The sequence below is a fragment of the Episyrphus balteatus genome, chromosome 1 (genome assembly GCF_945859705.1).
Source record: "Episyrphus balteatus chromosome 1, idEpiBalt1.1, whole genome shotgun sequence".
NCBI classification, from domain to species: Eukaryota; Metazoa; Arthropoda; class Insecta; order Diptera; family Syrphidae; genus Episyrphus; species Episyrphus balteatus.
The window spans coordinates 126,402,115-126,422,733 of record NC_079134.1 but is presented as its reverse complement, the minus strand read 5'-3'; the positions used below and the strand labels follow the sequence as shown (position 1 = coordinate 126,422,733).

The 20,619-nt window shown below is 30.3% G+C and overlaps 1 protein-coding gene across 5 annotated transcripts in view; it reads left to right on the top strand.

Annotated features, from left to right (window-relative positions):
• The window catches only part of LOC129906841 (G-box-binding factor), a 173,310-nt gene that overhangs the window by 6,488 nt on the left and 146,203 nt on the right, over positions 1-20,619 (top strand). For 2 of the 5 annotated variants that reach the window (XM_055982791.1, XM_055982790.1), the window contains exons 2-3: positions 7,905-8,109; positions 14,740-14,915. In XM_055982791.1, coding sequence (XP_055838766.1) covers positions 8,034-8,109; positions 14,740-14,915 — 252 coding nt within the window. In that variant the 5' untranslated portion in view covers positions 7,905-8,033. Of the gene's footprint in view, positions 1-7,881; positions 8,110-14,739; positions 14,916-20,619 lie in introns of all 5 variants that reach the window. The other 3 variants (XM_055982792.1, XM_055982789.1, XM_055982793.1) reach the window with 3 other exon arrangements.

Sequence of the window (20,619 nt, the reverse complement as noted above, 5' to 3'; positions counted from 1 at the left end):
ATTTTGGTAATTTTTCAAATAACCTTAAAAATCGGTAATTAAAAGAAAAATTGTCAAGAAAACAATCAAAATGTAGGTAATTGATACAAATTTAAAACCAAACTTTAGATCTTGATACACTTTTACATCTCAGTACTTTTTGTGCCAAAGTAATATTATACTTGGCTTTTTTTAACAGTTATGTTTTTGTTGTGACCTTATTTAAGAGACTGAAGATTAGCTCATTATTAGAAGTTATGAATACCAGAGTTATGCGCGACAGAGTTACGGGCGTCAAAGTTACGCAAAACCGAAGTTACGAATAACCGAAGTTATGAAAGACCGAAGTTACGAAAAACCGAAGTTACGAATTCGGTTATTCTTAACTTCGGTTTTACGTAACTCTGACGCGCGTAACTCTGTCGCTCATAACTCTGGTGTTCATAACTACGTTACCATTTCTAGAATAGGAACATCTTATAATAAAAAAAAGTACTACTATCTGGCAAACTAAGCATTCACTTTAATATTTTGTTGTAAACTCTGCACAGTCAAACCACACAAAACTGTATTATGCATGCTTTTTTATCTGTCCAAACGGGTATAAAAAGATAGTTCCTTTCTAAGTCATCAAATTTGCGATTAACAAATTGTCGTCAATTATGCATAAAAATGTATATGGGTAAATCAAACTTCCCTAATAAATTGTATATTCAGAAATATCCAAGATTTTCTTCAATAAACTTAAGTGAAAGTGATCCAGTATATGGATATAAACTGCCAAAGAAGACAAAAAATATTTCATTCAAGGAATTTTCTTTCATTGACGTGTTGAATTTGTTTCTTTTTTTATATTTATTTTCCTTGATTTTTTGCTTTCTTATTATAATTTTGTCTTTCATAAACTTCTTAAATTTATTTATTCCACATTTTCCCTTGACACCAACCATCGATAAGAAAGTTTAAGTCTGTTGAACCTAAGATACCTTTTTTTTTTTATTATTTAGAAGAGAGATGACCAAAGGTATAAGGATGTATAATGTAGGAAGGTAGGTAGAAGAGATATACGCAGGATATAGAAAGCTATTTCATGTTAGGTCTTCAATCATATCCGGCTTATGAGTTTTACTTCTTGATTCTTTTAACATATATAGGAATTTACTTCGTCTTCAAAAATTGAAAAAAAAAAAAAAAAAAAAAGTATGATTTTTTTTTTCAAAGGTATAAAGGAGTGTACAGTGAACTTGTGAGTGATCCAAAAATTCCTAAGAGAAAACTTTATTTTAGAAAAAGCAAAAAAGTTAAAAAAAAACTTAATCATATTTTTAAACATATCAGCACACGTGCGTGTGGTTGAGTGATTATTTTTTTATACTACCAAAATGAAAATCAGGTTGGAAACCACAAAAAGTTTAGTGACTTCTTTCAACTTAAAAGTTTTAAAACAGCCAAACTCTCACCATTTGTGGTTTAAACCTTTTGTCTATTTAAATAACGTAGGTATGTATGAAAATATGGAAGAATTAAGTTGAGAATGTTTTTTTGTTTTTGTCACACATTATACACCTACTTATGTATATTGCTATTAAATTTTTAATCTTTACAATAAGATTTGAGTAAATATAAAGATTTAGATTTGGTAGCAAGGGTTATAGTCCGAGTACCAATCGGCATCCTTTTTTGGGTTGGTATAAATGGTCTATTCGTTAACACAGAGAAGTTATTGTTGATTTATAAGACTAATTTTGTAAATTGAAATGTTCTTTGGAAAAAAGGTCTGAATCTTGAAGCTACCATAAAATACAAAAAAAATTATGTGTTTTGAAGATAGTTTTATAAGGTGTCTTTTTTACTTGCGATATAGGTACTATATATCAAGTTATGCATTCGTACAAAAAAAAAAAGTTGAGAAAGCATTTTTCCATGACATTACGATGGTAGAGAATGCCAAAAAAGTGGGTCCCGGAAGTCCGTCTGTCTGTCCGTCTGTCAGTCTGTAAACGAAGCTACAGCTTAAACGAATGAACCGATTGATGTCAAACTTGGTATGTAGCATTATTTGGCGCCTCTCCAGAGGGGTTTTTGGAATTAATTTTTTTGGACCAAAAATAACGGTACTTGTCATATACCGATTTTAGTAAAATTGAAATTTCTCAAAAACGGCTCCAACGATTCTGTTTAAAAAATTCAAATGTTAGTTTTAAGACAAGGTCTATCTTTCAATAAAAAATTTTTTTTTTGAAAATCATTAACGGTACCATTCCATAGAACCGTTTTTTTCAAATCCGATTATCTCTGAAAGAGCTTATTCGATTTCAACGAAACTTTTTGTGAAGAAGCATTTATATAATTTAAATATAAACCAAAAACAAAATTTCAAAAAAAATAATTTTTGGATTTTTAAAAAAATGTTGAAAATTATTTTTTCAAAAATCAAATTTTCGAAAACGGGACATTGAATTTTTTTGAAATTTTTTTTTTAGATGTTGATTAGTGATTTTTACAAAATGGCATACCAATATTATTTTAAAACTTTTTTTCCAAAAAATTATTTATAAAAAATTAGATTTTTAAAAAACGGCTCTAACGATTTTGAAAATTTTTTTTCTAAAAATGCATGCTAATATATCAATCAAAATTGCATACTTGTTTTGGAGGGCAATTTGATTTCAGATTTTATTTTATTTTCTTAAAAAACTAATTTTATTTTTTTTTTTTACCTATATATATTTTTATATAAAAAGTCTTAAAAATTTAAGCAACTTTAACTCTAAGAGCAAGTTCGTGCGACCCAGTCGTGCATTTTATTTAACTTGGCAGCATAACAATGGAAGTCTCAATGAAACGCAAAAATTGAAGAAAAAATGATATAAGTCAATTTTTGCAACTTTTTAGGAGATTACAAATACAAAACTTATGGGCCAAGTATAAACCTAAAAATATCTAATATTGCTGTAAATAGGGGGAAAGGTGCGGACAAATTGCTTTATATTTCAGAAAGTTTCAAAGCTATCTTAACCAAACTTTGACGTAATGTTAATACATATTTTATCTTAATATTACATAAAAACTTGTAATTATAGAATGAATGAGAGCATCACATTTAAATAAAATGTAGAAAAAGTCAAAACGTCTCACTGTTTGCAAGGGTTGTGATCAGTGAGACAGGCTAAGGCGAACAGTGGGACGGACGAATAAAACAAAAACAAATTGACGAAAACGTCAAATAAGTAAGTAACTAGTTGTTTATTTATTAAACTATGCTACTTAAACCCATTTCTTTAAAAAAGTTAGAAAAAAAAACAGGCAAAATAAACAAAAGAAAAAAACACTACAAAGTCATACCGAAATCATTTTCAATCCTTAGATTTCCTTTAATCTATGTCTCACTGTTTGCTTTTTTACATTATCTCACTGTTTGCTTTTAGTCATTTCTCGGAAAAATATAAAATTAAAAAAGGAATTAAAGGAATTATAAGTAATTGTTATTTTTTTATGAAAAGTTCTGTCCATTAACCTAATTTTTCTTGTGTTATACAATCTTTTCATAACACACCAAAAACTACTTCCATCTGATTTTTTTTTTTTATATTTTCCGGTGTAGGAAAATGGACAGCTTAAACTTAATCGGAACAAAATTAAAACACGCAGTATGGGAAATAAACGTTTTGACCCAAACTAGCGTTACTGTGCTTGCTTTCATAAAAGAGAAAAATTGATTGTCTCACTGTTCGCACTGTTAGCACCTTTCCCCTTCATTTTTTTTATTTAGTGAGGTAACTTTTTTGATAATCCTTGTAGATTTTGATGAAAATATGGCTTAGGTGTTACGTTGTTTCTATTTAAAGTTTTACTCAATTCCTTGTTTAAATCGACTTTTGCTTTTTTCCTAAATGATTTCAATGAAATAATTACATATTTGGTTTAAGTTAAGTTAGTTTCTAAAGCAAATTGTTGAGATTTTCAAAAATGTATTTAAATGTTTACAAACTGCCCAATTATTATTTTACTTTTACTTAATCGCCTCACTCCAAAACTTAAATTTGTAAACAAATTAAAGTTTTTCGAAAATATCTCCCGAATTTATTGCTCGGAAGTCATCAGTGGTCAGTAACTAGGTATCGGAAGTCAAAATAAAATCTGAAAGAAAATATTAAATAAGCATTAGGTATAGTAGAAATTCTGCTAAGAAACATTGGCTCATATGCAAAAAGAATGATCTTAAGCTCTATCTCACTTTTCAGTACATTTTCTAGAGATCTCTTTCAAAAAAAATGAGATGGATCTAAAGAAAATGTACTGAAAAGCGAGATAGGAGCTCATATTTATTGCATACGACCGATTGTTTCAAATTTTTCGAAATAAATGCAATTTTTAAAGTGCTGTTTTTGAAGTGAAAACTTCTTTAGTATCGTAGTGATTTGAAACAAGATGAAACGAAAAAGTGACACGAAAAATCAATTGATCATAACTTTTTTGTTTTAATAGATAGATGAATGAAATTTATACAGTAGATAGGTAATTAAATTATAATTGTGCAAAATTTCAATTAATTTCTTATTGAAAATTTTGAGATAACGGTGAAAAGATGTTTTTTTTTTAAACACGTTATATCTTTTGATCTAGAGCACATACACCGAAAAAAAAAAATGATAATAACAGCTATCAAATTAACATTTTTCAGTGACAAAAGTCGTCCAACATTTAAAATATCAATTTTGATATGATTACACGGTGTAACACTCAAAATATACGCGGGCGGAGACCCATCAGGTTTTGTAGAGCTAGTCCCACTGAATACGAAACGGTATTTGAAAATCCCCTAACACCCCCAAAATCTGGAGTTACGGGCAAAAAACGGTTTTTTGGACCTTCACCCATTGAAAAAATTCTAGCTTCGACAATTTTTTACCCATTTTCGATTTTTTTACAGTTTCTGATAGGAGATAAATATACCTTTTCAGTGATTTTCATAAAAAATACCTCGATTGATTGAAAAATAGATATAGTTTTAGAATATATTTTTTAAATAGCATGTTGTTTTGAAAACATATACTTTAAATTGATGCCGAAGTTGGGCAAATGACGAAAAAAATGGAATTTTTGAACTTTGACAGCTTATAAATTCTAAGTGGTTTAACCGAGTTACATGTTTTATACATTGTTGAAAAGGTATATTTATCTTCTATTAGAAAGTGTAAAAAAAATCGGAAATGGGTAAAAAATTGTCGAAGCTAGAATTTTTTCAATGGGTGAAGGTCCAAAAAACCATTTTTTGCCCGTGACTCCAGATTTTGGGGATGTTAGGGGATTTTCAAATACCGTTTCGTAATCAGTGCGACTAGCTCTACAAAACCTGATAGGTCTCCGCCCGCGTATATTTTGAAACCTCATTTTTGTAACACCGTGTTATCATTTCAATTTGACATTTTTTAATTTTAGGTGGATAGTAAAAATTTCACTTTGACAATTCAAATATCAATTTTGACTAGATTTTACGTTTTAGTTTATTATGATGACATTTCTTTCTTTTTCTTTTTTATTATTTTTATTTTTTTTAAGTATTTTCTTTCTTTCAAAGCGCCTTTAAATTAGTACACATTAAGAGTTTTTTGTTTAATATTTTTCAATAATTTGGGATGAGAAATTGATATTAAAAATTGTTAATAAAATATCAAAAAAAAAATTTCAAAAATGTGATATTTAAATATCATCCTGATAATAAAAATATTATTTTGATATTTTAATTATCATAAAACACATTTTATAGAGCATTTTTTGCTGATATTTAAAAAATGTTAAATTGATATTTTTCGGTGTAACAAATTTAATTAACTTTAATACGCATGCTGATAATATTACCTTTCATTTGATATATCACACATAAGTACGTGCTCTACAAGTTATATAATCTTTAATTGAAAAACTTGAAAAATACCTCAAAACACCTGTGAAGATCTGTTGCCGATGACCAGCCACATGTGTAGGAAGTACCGTAATCTCAGTTTGACATGGTTGGCTTTAAAAAATTCTTACTTTTTTGTAGGCATGGTAGAAATATGATTGAAACGTCATATAAAAGGTGAAATATTAATGATATAAAATGTATTATAGGTTGTCATTTAAAAAAATGGATTTAATGGCGTAAGAAGAGAAAAGAGATTGATTGTTTTGCTTTTTTTATGAAAACTAATTGGGTTAAAAATATTCTAGCTCTTTTTGTAGATGTTGTATAGACATGGTAGATATAAATATTTTGAGATGAAACAATAAGCTTTTAGATGGTATAAAATTTATTTATTGGTATAAAATGATGGAATACAAAAAAGTTATAATTTTTCGATTTTTTTTTTGCAGGACAAATTTCACTTCAACCACGTGTGAATTTCACACATCATTTTTTTTTAATACTTACGATATGAGGGCATGTCAAGAGTTCGCGAAATGGTAGGAAAAGGGAGAAAATTTAGCATTTTTTTATTTGTTACTTACAATATATTCTCCCTTAAGCTAAATCCATACATTGACACAGACACTCGTCGCTACTGTGAATTGGAGTCTTGTCTTACAAAAACACAACACACTTTGCTTTTTTTTCCTTTTTTTCCTGATGACCTCTTTTTAACACACTATTCTTTATAAAAGATTATTAAAATCCGTTTTGGATCCCAATAAAATTATATCCATCATTTTTTTTAGAGATAATTAACCATACCAAATTTCAAAAATAATGTCCATCAAATGTCCAGATTAAGATTTTGAAAGATATATGTAGGCTATATTCTAAAATCCAAAAAGTAAAAAGTTGATATATACAAAGGTCTATCGAGGCCACAAACTTTTTTCAATATTATTGTAGGTAATCATCCTATAAATATTTTTTTTCTCACTTTTCTGTAACTATTTATTTTTAAACTAAAAGATCAAAAGTACAAGCAACCCAGTTGTGAATTTTAATTTAATATTAAAGAAGCAAAACGCTTTTAAGAAGTCATGACTGATTAATTTTTTATCTGGATGATACCTTCATATAAAATTCATTTCTGTTACTATGGATTACGTTAAATATCTTCATCTTCATTGTCATCATCGTTCTCATCTCCATGATGGTAATTGTTTTAATGGAAAAGGATGACAATGGAAGCGCCTTTTTTATTAAAGGGTGTTTTTTTTTTTTACACATTTTCAATTTGAGTTTGAGTTGAATTAATGTTATAAGTCCTTTTCATTTTGGAACATTCGAAAATGATGTACCTATTCATAATAATTTAAGTTAAAACATTGAAAAATTAACCAGTCTTCACCTGAATTTTTAAACACTAATATTGCAAAAACACAACCTAACTTTTTAGAAAAATATGTTTTTTTCAACAGATTAAGTTGTTGTTAAGTTAACAAGATATTCACTTATTAGTCGTTGCTTCCCAGAAAAACAAAAACATCCTTTTATTTTGTGTCTACAACTGCTTCAACATTCCCCTTCATTCTATACACAAAATTATAAACAATATGAACATAAAAGCATCCAAACTCTTCGTCTTTGATTTGATTGTTTTGTAGTGGATTGCAATATGGCTGTGAAGTTTTCATCTTGTTTCAAAGAATTTTCCTCCCTTTTCTTTTAGTTCTTTACGCTATAGCTAGCTATATCATCAGCCTAATTCATTTCTCGTTTCTTGTCTCCAAAAAAACCCTTCATCCATTTCAACATCATTGTGAGGAAGGATAATAATAGATTGTATTCATTTTTTCTGCTGCCATGCCGATGTTATGCCGAGGTTCTTGCTGACTTTTGTATTTTCAATCGAAACGAAACGAAACGAACAAAATGGAAAAGTTTTTGCACGTTCTAATGAAATACTATACCTAACAAAAAACAACAATAACTGCATTGCCCTGTAGATAGTGCTTGTGTTTTATTTCAGTGAATCTATCTTTTGCTAGAAAACAAGTGATGGCAACAACAACAAATGTCTAATTAAAATTCAAGAATTAAATTGAATTAACAAAAAAAGGATACGCTTTAGCAATTCATAAAGGACTACGACGACGAAATGTTGAAATTGTTAAGGAATATCTGCATTTGGATGTGTTCCACATCATGTCTCTTTGGATATGTCACTCATGCTGGTAAGTAGATATACAAAGATATTATATTTAAAGGAGTTTTATTTTTGTTGATATTTTTTAAAAGTAAAGGAAACTTGTATTGAACTTAATTATATATGAAAAATAAAAGCAAGGATCAAAAATTAATCAGAAAATTTTTGATGCATTTGATATTTTTTTTTTCTAAATTTTGGGTTCTGAGGTACAACTATATGGCTTCTTCGATTTTAATCAAAAGATTGTAATTACAGAAATTTTAGCTGAGTTAATAGTAATATGTTACGTCAAACAAAAATTGCTGGATATAAATTTGATCGAATCCAGTGAAAGTTGAAAATTCTGTAGTAATTATTATTTTTGATAGCTGAATTAAAATAATACATAAACACAAAAAAGGGCAAAATTGAATTTTAAATTTATTTACAAAATTAATTTTGAAGCTCAAATAGTTTTTGAAGCCCATTTTAGAAAAAAAATTTTGTTCAATATGACTTCAGCGGACCAAATTGAGCGTCTAAGGATCAATCCCTAGTGGTTGCAATTTTTTTTTAATGTGTGCTTTTTTCAAAGTTGAAGCAATTTTGATCTAAAGATTTTTTTTTTTTATTAAAATACACTGAAAATTATCGTCAATCTACTTTGATTTTAAAATTATCGTCTTTTATATGAGTTAAATGATCTTTGAAGAAAAGCCAATGTCTACACACAAAGTCGAAAATTAAAAAAAAAAATGAAAATATAACTTTCACTGTAAAACGAATTTAAAATAAGTAATTCGCAGCTGCAAGAGTCATATTAGTTTTAAACTCATAACCACAAAATATTTAAGTAAAACAAACCTGATTTATTATTTTTAAATCAATTATGCAGGCTAAACTAAATTTTGGCTTATCTTATCTGTGTCAATACAAATGATATAAGAGGGGAAAAATATTTAAAGTTTAGCGTGATTTATGCAAATAGGATCTAAAATTTAAAATAAGAATTTAAGTCGAATTACTAATTTTTGAAATTTAATTGCAAGTTTTGGATTCGTTGAAAAAATTCAACTCGAGATAACAATCAGACATGACATTACAATGATATAGAAAAATAAAATGCACGACTGGGTCGCACGAACTTGCTCTTAGAGTTAAAGTTGCTTAAATTTTTAAGACTTTTTATATAAAAATTTGGAAAAAAAATAAAATTCGTTTTTAAAAAAAATAAAATAAAATAAAATCTGAAATTAAATTGCCCTCCAAAACAAGTATGCAGTTTTGATTGATATATTAAGATGCATTTTTAGAAAAAAAATTTTCAAAATCGTTAGAGCCGTTTTTTAAAAAAACTAATTTTTTATAAATCATTTTTTACATCTTCAAACAAAATTTCAAACAAATTCAATGTCCCGTTTTCGAAAATTTGATTTTTCAAAATGTTTTTAAAAATCCAAAAATTATTATTTTTGGCTTATATTAAAATTATATAAATGCTTCGTCACAAAAAGTTTCGTTGTAATCGAATGAGCGGTTTCGGAGATAATCGGATTTGAAAAAAAAACGGTTCTATGGGAGGTACCGTTAATAATGATTTTCAAAAAAATTTTTTTCATTAAAAGATATACGTTAGCTTTAAACTAACATTTGAATTTTTTAAACAAAATCGTTGGAGCCTTTTTCGACATATTTCAATTTTACTAAAATCGGTCTATGACAAGTACCGTTATTTTTGGTCAAAAAAAGTAATTCCAAAAACCCCTCTGGAGAGTTGCCAAATAACGCTACATACCAAGTTTGACATCAATCGGTCCATCCGTTTAGACTGTAGCTTCGTTTACAGACAGACAGACAGACGGACTTCCGGGACCCACTTTTTTGGCATTGTCTACCATCGTAATGTCATGGAAAAATGTTATCTCAACTTTTTTTTTGTACGAATGCATAACTTGATATATAGTACCTATATCGCAAGTAAAAAGTCGGTCCCGAAATTCTGTCCGTGTGTCTTACGAAGCGATTTGGTATAATCTTGATAGTTACATATAGTCGGTCTCATAAGGAAACCTCGTAACTCCCAAAATCAAAAAAAGAGTAAACAAACAACAGAGTAGTTGGGAAGAAACGCGCTGTGCAAAATTTGAATTTAAGTCTATTTAGAATTTTCGGAATGACCCCAAATTTTCTGAGTTGCTCCGCTGACATATTTTCTAAAGAATGGCATTCAAAAGTCATTTTTGAAAAAAAGTGGAGTTACGAGGTTTTCTTATTAGACCGACGATATGTGTTTTGAGAGATATCCTATGGGGAAAATTGTTTTTTTTTTTTTTTTTTTGACCAAAATAAACGATACCTATGTATTTACAATACGACCAACATAAAAAAGCTTATTTTTCTCATAAACGGCTCTTAGGATTTTGATTAAAAAAAACTTATGGGGTTCTAGCAAAAAAGATCCAATTTTTGAAATATAAAAAATATTTTTTGTATTATTATAAACGGTACTCTTAATAGAGCCGATTTCTTGATTAGATAACTTAACCAATTTGAACAAAAGAAGAAAAAAAAAACTTTTTTATTCTTAGCAATTTTTACGATGAAAGCAAGTAAGTACGTTCCAAAAATTTCAAAAAATGCAAACAATTAAGTTGAGACTGTTTCCCTTGAACGCGTTAAAGTTAGATTTTTTTTCAATTCAACAAATCACTCTCAATAAAATTTAGAAACGAAACGTCGTTGAGACGGACGCGACACGGTCTTTATTGACTATAACCCTTTGACCGGCAATGTTTTAAAAGAAGCTACGACCAATGATTCCAACGGCCCATGTCCGGAAGTAACTAGTCGAATCATGATGAAATGGCAAACCAAACATATGTATATATAAATCACATATGGCAGATGATAAAATGGCTGTCAATGAACAAAGGTATATTATTCAATATTCAAGTTCACAAGTTCAAGATCTAGATTCACACCAAATGGCTTGTTTCTATCTGCAAAACTTGCCGCTAGAGAGCTGAAGTTTCGTTACTAAATTCATCTGTTTCAATGTTTATGATTTTCTTATTCTTACTTCTCTTTGAAAATCGTGTTTTTTTCCAGTTGTGACACTATCCGTCTCAACGTTCGATATATTGTTTCAAACATATGTAAATATTTCTTGATAAACTTTTATGTTTGGAATGTATTTAAAAAAAAATTAAATATAAATATAATAAAAGTACGTATACGCCATAGTGTACTTTTTTTTTTAGTGAACTGAAGAAACTTGTATAAAAGTAACAAGTGATTCTACTCTTTTGTAACATAGTGTAAAAAGTGTAACATATCAACTGCAGAAACCAGGACTTTAACGTACTTTTGTAAAAATGTGCCACTGGTGTTGCCTTCTGTTCTGTTGTTTAAGAGGTTGCATGAAAGCGAATCGCCTTTTCGTAAGCCTTTCTGGACATCAAACTTTTTAAAAGCTTCTTTTTAATTGTTTTTAGATAAGGCATCCTGTGCCAAGTATTAATTCGTATACATACTTTCTTATGAAAAATAAGTTGATGTATATTTTAAATTTTGGGAGTCATCACCGTTTAGCAGTCTTGAAAAGTGTACTTTCCAGATCCTCAACAAAGTCTGCCTGTGCGTATCTCCTTATAAATTCCTTTTTCATCAAGACAGACTTCTATTCTAATGGGCTGATCTCCTTGTATCAAGGGGCACGGTAGTGCCCAGCCAAGTTCTCTAGCAACTTTGGCACTACACCCTTATTTACAGGAAACAACTCAGGCCATTTTCGACCCCCCTCTAACTTCCACACCAAAGATGCTAGAAATCAAACTCGCTACATTTATTGAGCTTGTCAAAACCAAACTCCTCACAAAATTTCAGCCTTTTACGATGAGTAGTTTCTGAGATATAGGGCTTCAAAAATCGCAAAAACCGTAACTGACTGACTGACTGACTGACTCACTCACTGACAGATCATCAAAATTATGGAGAACTTCCCGTTAACGTAGAAACTTGAAATTTTACACGGTGATAGGGCTTGTGGTGTATACAAAGAGAAAAATCGAAAATTTGAGATTTTCAATTCAGGGGGCTTGGCATGTGCCCATTTCCGCTGAATTATCATCAAATATTATAGAGCACTTCTGATTATCGTAGAATCTTGAAATTTGGTAGAATGGTAGAGATGGTAGTTTATGCAAAGGAAAAAATTAAAAATTTGAGAATTTCAGCCAGGGGGCGTGGCAACCGCCCATTTTCACTGAATTTTCATCAAATATAAAGATTTTCAATTCTACAGCCATACCTTGCAAAAAGTAGTGAAATCACAACAAAAACATTACTGTTAAAAAGGAGCCAAGTTCTCCTATGTTGAAATTATGCTGGCACAAAAAGTACTGAGATGTAAAAGTGTACCAAGTTCTAAAGTTTGGGTTCAAATTCGTATCAGTAAAATTTTGATTGTTTACTTGGCAATTTTTGAAATAACTTTAAAAATCGGTTATTAAAAGAAAAATTGTCAAGAGAACAATGAAAATTGTATTGATACGAATTTGAACCCAAACTTAAGAACTTGGTACACTTTTACATCTCAGTACTTTTTGTGCCAGCATAATTTCAACATAGGAGAACTTGGCTCCTTTTTTAACAGTAATATTTTTGTTGTGATAGATTTTTTCATCATTTGATAAAGTTTTCTGTAGTTACCTTTGCCATATAGCATCTCTGAACAGACTCAACCTTTTGTTTTTCGCATGTTCTCTCTCTTTTCGTCTTAAAGTTCTGTGTTCCTCCCCCTTTTTTTTTTTTGGTGTACTACCTACTCACGAACTGAAAAAAAAACAAAAAAAATTGTTTGAGCAAACTGGACTCAAACACGAAATTGTACATTTTCAAAGTATTCCAAAGTATAGCCAAAAAGTTCCACTATTGTCTAGGGAGGATGATTTTTGCATTTTAAAATGTTAACGAAACTTCATTTGAATTCACAAAACAATCTTATTGATTTCTAGGTCTCCTTGGGTAGATATCCATCCGATGGGACACAACACGTAATTTCCTTTTAGCTGTCAGCATCCAACTCAGTACTGTATCCAAAAAAAGAGTCAAGGGTGTTGGATCACCCCTTTTGTGACAAGGAAACAACCTTATTGTTTCACAGGAAAATAAATTTAACTGATTTTTGTTATTTGCCATGATATTGAGTTGAGCAGTTACGTTTTTCAGTTACGTCGAAGTAAATTTTATTGAAAATAGTATCACAAACAAAAATTAATTAAACAGAGTTATTATGTCCCCTTCCAAATAAAAATTCTGACTACATCACTGGTATCTAATTCAATGTTTAACTTTAATCATTTCAATGTCCTGATGTGTGTCTGTCTCGTCGGAATCCTTGTTAAGGGATGCTAAAAAGGATGACTGCGACGTTTGTTGAGTTATTGCCTTTTATTTGGTCTCTCTTAACGAATAGCAACCGATTTTTATATTGATTTAGTTTCGATTTCTTGGGCGAATATTATTTGAACACATAATTTGAGGATATATTTATGTAAATATATTGTTTAGATAGGTTATATGGGGTAGGTACTACATGTGTTACTGAGTAGTAGCCTTGGGTTTGTGTATGTCTTTTGAATATTCAAACAGTAACCTAAAGTAGAAAAACAGTAAATTTTAAATGCAAAAACAAAGTTTTGAAGACTACTTGCTTCATTGAGTATTTTTTTTTTTTACATTGAATGACGACAGTACCTAATTGTTTTTCATGTAGATAATAGATGTCATAAAATAAAATCGGACTTTTAAGCACAGCTATGGTAAGCTACAGCATGCTAGGTGTGGTTTTAGGACACTTTTATAGAGTGGTACAGTGGAATGATTTCTTAAATGGATCAGACTGATATTCTGGAGAAAGTTTTTGAATCCCTTAATTTTATGAAAAATTATTTGTAACCAACCAATCACATATGTACATTAGGGTGGGTCAAAAAAAAAAATTTAAATTCGTTTTTTTTTGATTTTGTACTCCGAAAAATCGATTGCTGGAGACCTCTAGAATATACACACCAAATATGAACTCTTTATATTATTGGGAAGGTCTTCGCTTCGAAATTTTCCATTTTTACATAAAGTTTCTACTAAAAAAATCATTTTTTTATTAATTGACTTTTTAGAAAATTTCTATAAATATTCTTGTAGGAAATTGAACGCTCTACAAAAAAGACCTTAAACACTTTTTTCGTTTATTGTTTGAGGTCCAAAAATCGAGAAAATCTTTAAAAAATCGTTTTTTGTTCTTAGTTTTGTAGGTAACAAATTGAAAAATTATAATAATCAAACGCGCAAGACATTTTCTTGTAGGAAATAGACGTTCTATAAAAAATATTTAATTAACTTTTTTCATTAATCTAGCCATTCTAAAGATATTCGAGGTCAAAGTTAAAAAAAAGTAAAAACATTTTTTACTTTTAAAAATTTTCTAATGTACATATCAGACCGCTCAGCAATTTCAAGAAAATCTACTTCAGATGTGACAGAAAATCTCTGAGATCTGACATCTGAACTTGTTAAATGAGCAACTGAAATTTTTAAGTCACTTATATACTGTCTAACCAATGTATACGTAAATAAATAAACTAAATAAAAAATATTCGTTTCTTTAACATTATAGTTCCAATGGAGTATTTTGATGATCATGAATTTTCATACGACATGGACACAGCACAATCAGAAGTTAAATATGATCCAAGATTACTTTCACAGCAATTAAAAAATCAACACAATCATGCACAAGAAAGAGCTGCACCGTGCTATTCTGCTACCAATAAATACACTCACGGGCAAAGGGTAAGTTATAATATTATACCTACAATAAATTGTTAAATATGTATAAATATCGATTTTTAAGAATATTGGGTAAAGGTAATATAAGATTAAGCATTAAATTATACACCCTTAACAAAATTATATCCCATTACAGATTTTTAATGAATACATTTTTTAAATTGAAATAAGATGATTTTAGGTTTAAATGATAAATAATTTAGTTTTTTTTTTTAACCGGTTTTACATAAATAAAATCAAAAAATATTCTAAAGAGAAAAAATTGTCAACAAATGAAAAAAGCTTTTTTTAACTTTTTAGGGAGAAACTAATATAGTTTTAACAACTTCACTGTCTCCAGACAAAATGATTAAAAAATGTCACTACGTTCAAAAATTTAAATAAGAAAATAATGCACTGCCCTTACGTCCGTTCCATGAATAACATTTGATACATAGAACTTTTCTTGTACCATGTTGTCAGCGCCCATAAATTATACACTCCTTTTCATCAGAATAGGTACACAACTTTTCAAATTTTCATTAATCGTTTGTCGCCAATAGTGGTGCGTGACCCAATAAGGTTTTATTGTTTTTTGGTAGTTTAAGATGTTAGGTAAAGCAACGGCTAAAATTATTTCAAAATGAACCATAACTTTCCCATTGTTTTTCTGGTAAAGTATTTTTTGAGGAAAAATTAACTTATTTCTTTCTCCATCAGAATAGGTACAGAGTACACCCTTGTTATCTATAATGTTTTTGTGAATTTCGGGCAAATTTACCATTAAAACAAATAACTGGACTTTAATAAGTGTAATTTAATAATCATACTACCATTTTGAAAAGAATGGGTGGGTTAAAATCGCTAAATTTTGGCGAAAACACCTTAAGAAACAAAACAAACAAAGAAGGATCCACCAATACTGGTATGGGTAAAAAAAATTACGAATTGTGAATATGCTCTATCCAGACTTCAGATAAAAACATTCTGGGGGTAAAAAAATGAATGGTTGTAAAAAAAATGCAAAAAAACACTCTCATCTCAGACGAGTAAATTTTTACATGTGCTACCAGTTTTGGTGGATTAACGACAAGAATAAAAGTGAAAAACAGTTGTTATTTGTAATTTTAGGACAGTAAATAGAATGGTCATTAGTCCCAATCTTCTAAAATGGCTGAATTTTGAAAAGACACCATTACTACACCAAGAACAGAATTGTATGCGTTTAAGGTTTTTGAAATCCTTTACCACATGAAAAGTTGAGTGGTATTTCTGTTATTTTTGGATCAACGAACATTTAATTTTGATGTCCTTGGTGAGTTAAACTATCAGTTTAACATTCTGCGAAAGGAGAAACCATTTTGAGACCAACTTCATTGTTAAAAAAGAAGTGTTAAGGCATGGAAGAAAGTAATCTTCTACGATAATACAAATAATGAATTTTAAACGTGAAGAATGGTCACAATTATTTGTAAATACATATTCAAGAAACTTTTCCTTAATTCTCTAGTATTTGTGAACCAGTATTCTGAATTTTTTAACAGGACCACGCCTCCTACCACAAAAAATGCTCTGTAAAATATTTGGAGGAAGTACAAATTTAGAAAGTACTTGAGTATCTACCATAGAAAACAACCCTGAACCTTGTTGAAAATGTTTGGAAATGGCTTGCCCGTACTGATGAAATTTGTGAGAGTCGATTTTAAGACAAAAATATTTCCTAACCCACCATTTAACAATTTAGGGAAGCGATTCAGATAGATTGCATAGAGAGATTTAACAATGCAATTCCTGGACAGTTTCGTTATTTTTTTATGAATAAAAACGCCACTATACAAAAAATAAAATAATTAAAATTCATTTTTAAGAAGAACTTGATTCAAATTCATTTCATGGACCACTTTGACATCATTCTCTATGTGTACCTATTCTGATGAAACAAAAAAATAACTCAGTTTTTCGATGTGAAATGCTTTGCCATATAGAAACAAGAAAAATAACCACACGTTTTGAATTATTTTTTTTTTGCTGAATCTGCTAACATCTTAAACAATGACTTGACACCAAAAAATTATTATTTTTCCTACACTGTAAGGAAAAAAGGAATACTGAACATTTGAAAAGTTGTGTACCTATTCTGATGAAAAGGAGTATGATTAATTAATTTTAGTTCTTAAAAACGTGTATGTTATAATTATGCAAAAATGGGTAAGAGTCATAATTTTAATAAAAATGTGTAGGTTTATATAAGCCATAGTAGAACTGCAGTAAAGAAAATTTAAAATGTCTAAGAAAACGCATTATTTTTATGAATTAATATTTATATTTTTATGAATTAATTTAATAATTCAAAAAGAAGAGGAATGTACATACATCATGCATTTTTGCGATTCTGAGCCCTTCTCCCGAAACCATTTCCCTATAATTTTTTTTAGAATAGGCCTAAATAGTTCAATAAAATAAGGAGTCAACCTCGAAATGAATGCTTAGACTAAAAGTTTTGTAAATACGGTACAAAACACAGTACAAAAAAAAAAAATATGTGTTCAAATGTGATTTATAGGACGTGATATTAATCTTTTCTTTTTTTATAAAATTATTTGGACGTAGAGAGAATTTTCTACAAATAAGTATGGGGACGTAGAATAATTTTGAGTCACATGCGATTTATGAATGCTGGAAAAACGGCACAGAATAGATTTTATGAATCAAATACGATTCTTTGGACAGTGAAGTTGTTAACATATTTTTTTGGATGAAGTTCACATAAATCATTGTTTTAAGTAAATTTTTAAAGCTTTTCGTTCCGTTTAAACAAAAAAATTAATTTTATTTGTTATAAGGTACTAGCTAACCCCCACCCGCTTCGCTGAGTGCACTTTTGAAAAAATTGAACCTGTTTGAAAATAATTTAAAACCGAAAAAAAACTTGTTTATTGTAGTGAACATTAACCAATTTATTATAATGCTTTTTGATATGGGTACAACATTTCTTGCATAAAGGAAAAAATAAAGTTAAAGTTATATGGGGTGGTTCCACTGCTTTTGAAACAGCATTTTCAGGTGTAAAATATACATTCTCCAAATGCACTGTTTAATGAAGAACCGCTGGATACCTTTCATGTATTTGAAACGAAAAAATTTGCAAACTGCTTCGTTACTGCTTATGTAGCATCCCATTTGATACATAGGTAGTGATTTCATCATTCGTTTCAACGGATTCTAATGTAACGCAAGCTATGTCGCACCTTTTTTGTCACATATTTGCATGTGAATTACAATACTCGAACTTATGTGGGCTTTGAATGCTTTGGATAATATCAGTGAATATGGCACAATTCACCGATTGCCAATTTCAATATTCACATTTTTCACTTCCACTATCATTGATTTTCCATTGTCTTCATCAGTAGAACGTCTGTGATGTAAAGAGTATCCATCATTTCCAGTAACTGTTTCTGAATTAAAGCATTTGGATAACGTTTCGAACATTTCTCACCAACCATACAAGGGGAATTACTATTAGTCTAAGGGCCCACAACAAATTTTGGGAGTGATAACCAAAATGTGAGTATGCAGATTTATAGCCTTACGCGTTCTAATAACGAAATTAAATGTCTGGCAGCCTTATATGGATTTCGGGAGATAAGATATCGCGGGTTCAATTAATGTAAGTGGGCAAATCATATTTTGTATAACAATCGCGAACAATTCTGGATCAATCGTAATGTCAGGAAGCACCGCTGATATGATATCATCTATATTATCTCCAGCAATTTTATTCACCAGCCAAATCAAAATGCGGACATGCGGTAACCCCATTCTACTGAGTACATTCAGCATTGTACTAACGAAGAAAAAATAAAAACAACAAAAATTATTTTTATTTTAAGTGGAGCGATTGAATATACAGTTGAAACTCGATTATCCGGGATTCGATTAACCCGGACGCTCTATTATCCGTGATGAATATATTTGAAATTCTTTCTCGACAATAAACAAAATTTATTTATAAAAAAGATCTAACTGATGAGCCCACTATCGTACCTGGGCGAAACGCTTTAAAATTGAATCCACCATTGTACTTTCCGAAAACCTTTATGTTTAATGATAAAATCCATTAATGATTTTAACTTCATCTTAAACAAATGCGCTATTATATCATTATATCATGCCTATCAGCAATCAGCCGGCGATCCAGGCAACAAAAGATCTTTAATTTCTATCCCTGCAGGCTTTATTTCCTTTTTAATATGCCAATTTCACCCGTGTGTGTTATACCTAACCTTTTCTTATTTTTCCCAGTTTTAATTGACCCACTTTATAAGATCGAAAAACAACAAAATTGTAATTTCACTTTGAGGAAGCTATGGGGGACATGCTGCCCCCCTGCAACCCCCTGCTTGGGCACACTATAGTATTTAGGGTGGGTGTCTTATTCCAAGTGAAAGTGCTTACCTATTACTCAAATTCAGAATGAAAAAACAACCGTGAGGCTTAATGCCTTTTTGAAGTGGGTGTTATTGCGTCTTTTAAAAGGAAATAAAGCCTGCAGAGGATATTTTGCATACATATCCTATCCACAGCATATTGATTAAACAATCTTCGGCACAACAAAGTATGATTAAGTTCATTTCAGCGAACCTGTACGTATGTACATAAGGTGCTGGTATCTGCTCAATCATAGACGTTTTCGACAACTTAGAAGCTTTAGAAACGCTAAGGATCAAGCACTTTTTTTTTTACTTTTTCAATGCAAAGCCCAAGCAGCCAGCTATTTGGCTTTGTCCAGCAACAGCAACAGAAAGTTACAATATTGGACGATGAATGAGATTCTCATCAAACTAAATTATAGCGGTGTTAAGGTTATAGCCTACGCAGACGATCTAGCTCTTCTAGCGACAGGTAAATACCTAACCACTGTAAGCGAACAATTAGAAAACGCATTATCCAAGGTCAGTAACTGGACCAGGAGATGCGGTCTTAAAGTAAACCCCCTAAAAACAGAACTGGTACTTTTCACAAACAGAAGGAAAATTCCTCCTTTTGCAGTGCCAAAAATTGATGGCACCCCACTTAAGATTTCGGATAAAGCGAAATATCTTGGAGTGATCTTGGATAAGAAACTTAACTGGGGTCCAAACATTCAAGAAAGATACAAGAAAGCCACGTTTGCACTTTACTCATGTAATAGAATTCTTGGCAGAAACTGGGGACCAAATCCCAAAATAATCATGTGGATGTATACCGCCATTGTCAGACCCATTCTGACCTATGGCAGCTTAGTCTGGTGGCAAGCTCTGGAGAAATCCACGAACTTGAAGACCCTAACCAAAGTACAAAGAACAGCATGCATTAGTACTACGGGGGTGATGAGGTCCACTCCAACCGCAGGCTTGGAAGCAATCCTTAATCTCACTCCCTTAGATCTATTTGTAAAAGAATTAGCGGCAAACAGCGCCCTACGACTCAGTCAAACCAACATTTGGAATACTAGTCAAAATGGCCATACTACGATCCTTTCGAACTACGTTGGCAACAACGTAAGTACAGATTACATGACCCCTTACTTAGACTTCAACAAGTCTTTTAATGTCAGTTTCCCTAACAGACAAGATTGGGAAAACAGTATACCTTTCTCAAATGAGTCGACTATCGCCATCTTTACTGATGGTTCGAAAATGAACACTGGGGTTGGTGCAGGTTTTTACTCAGAAAACCTCAACCT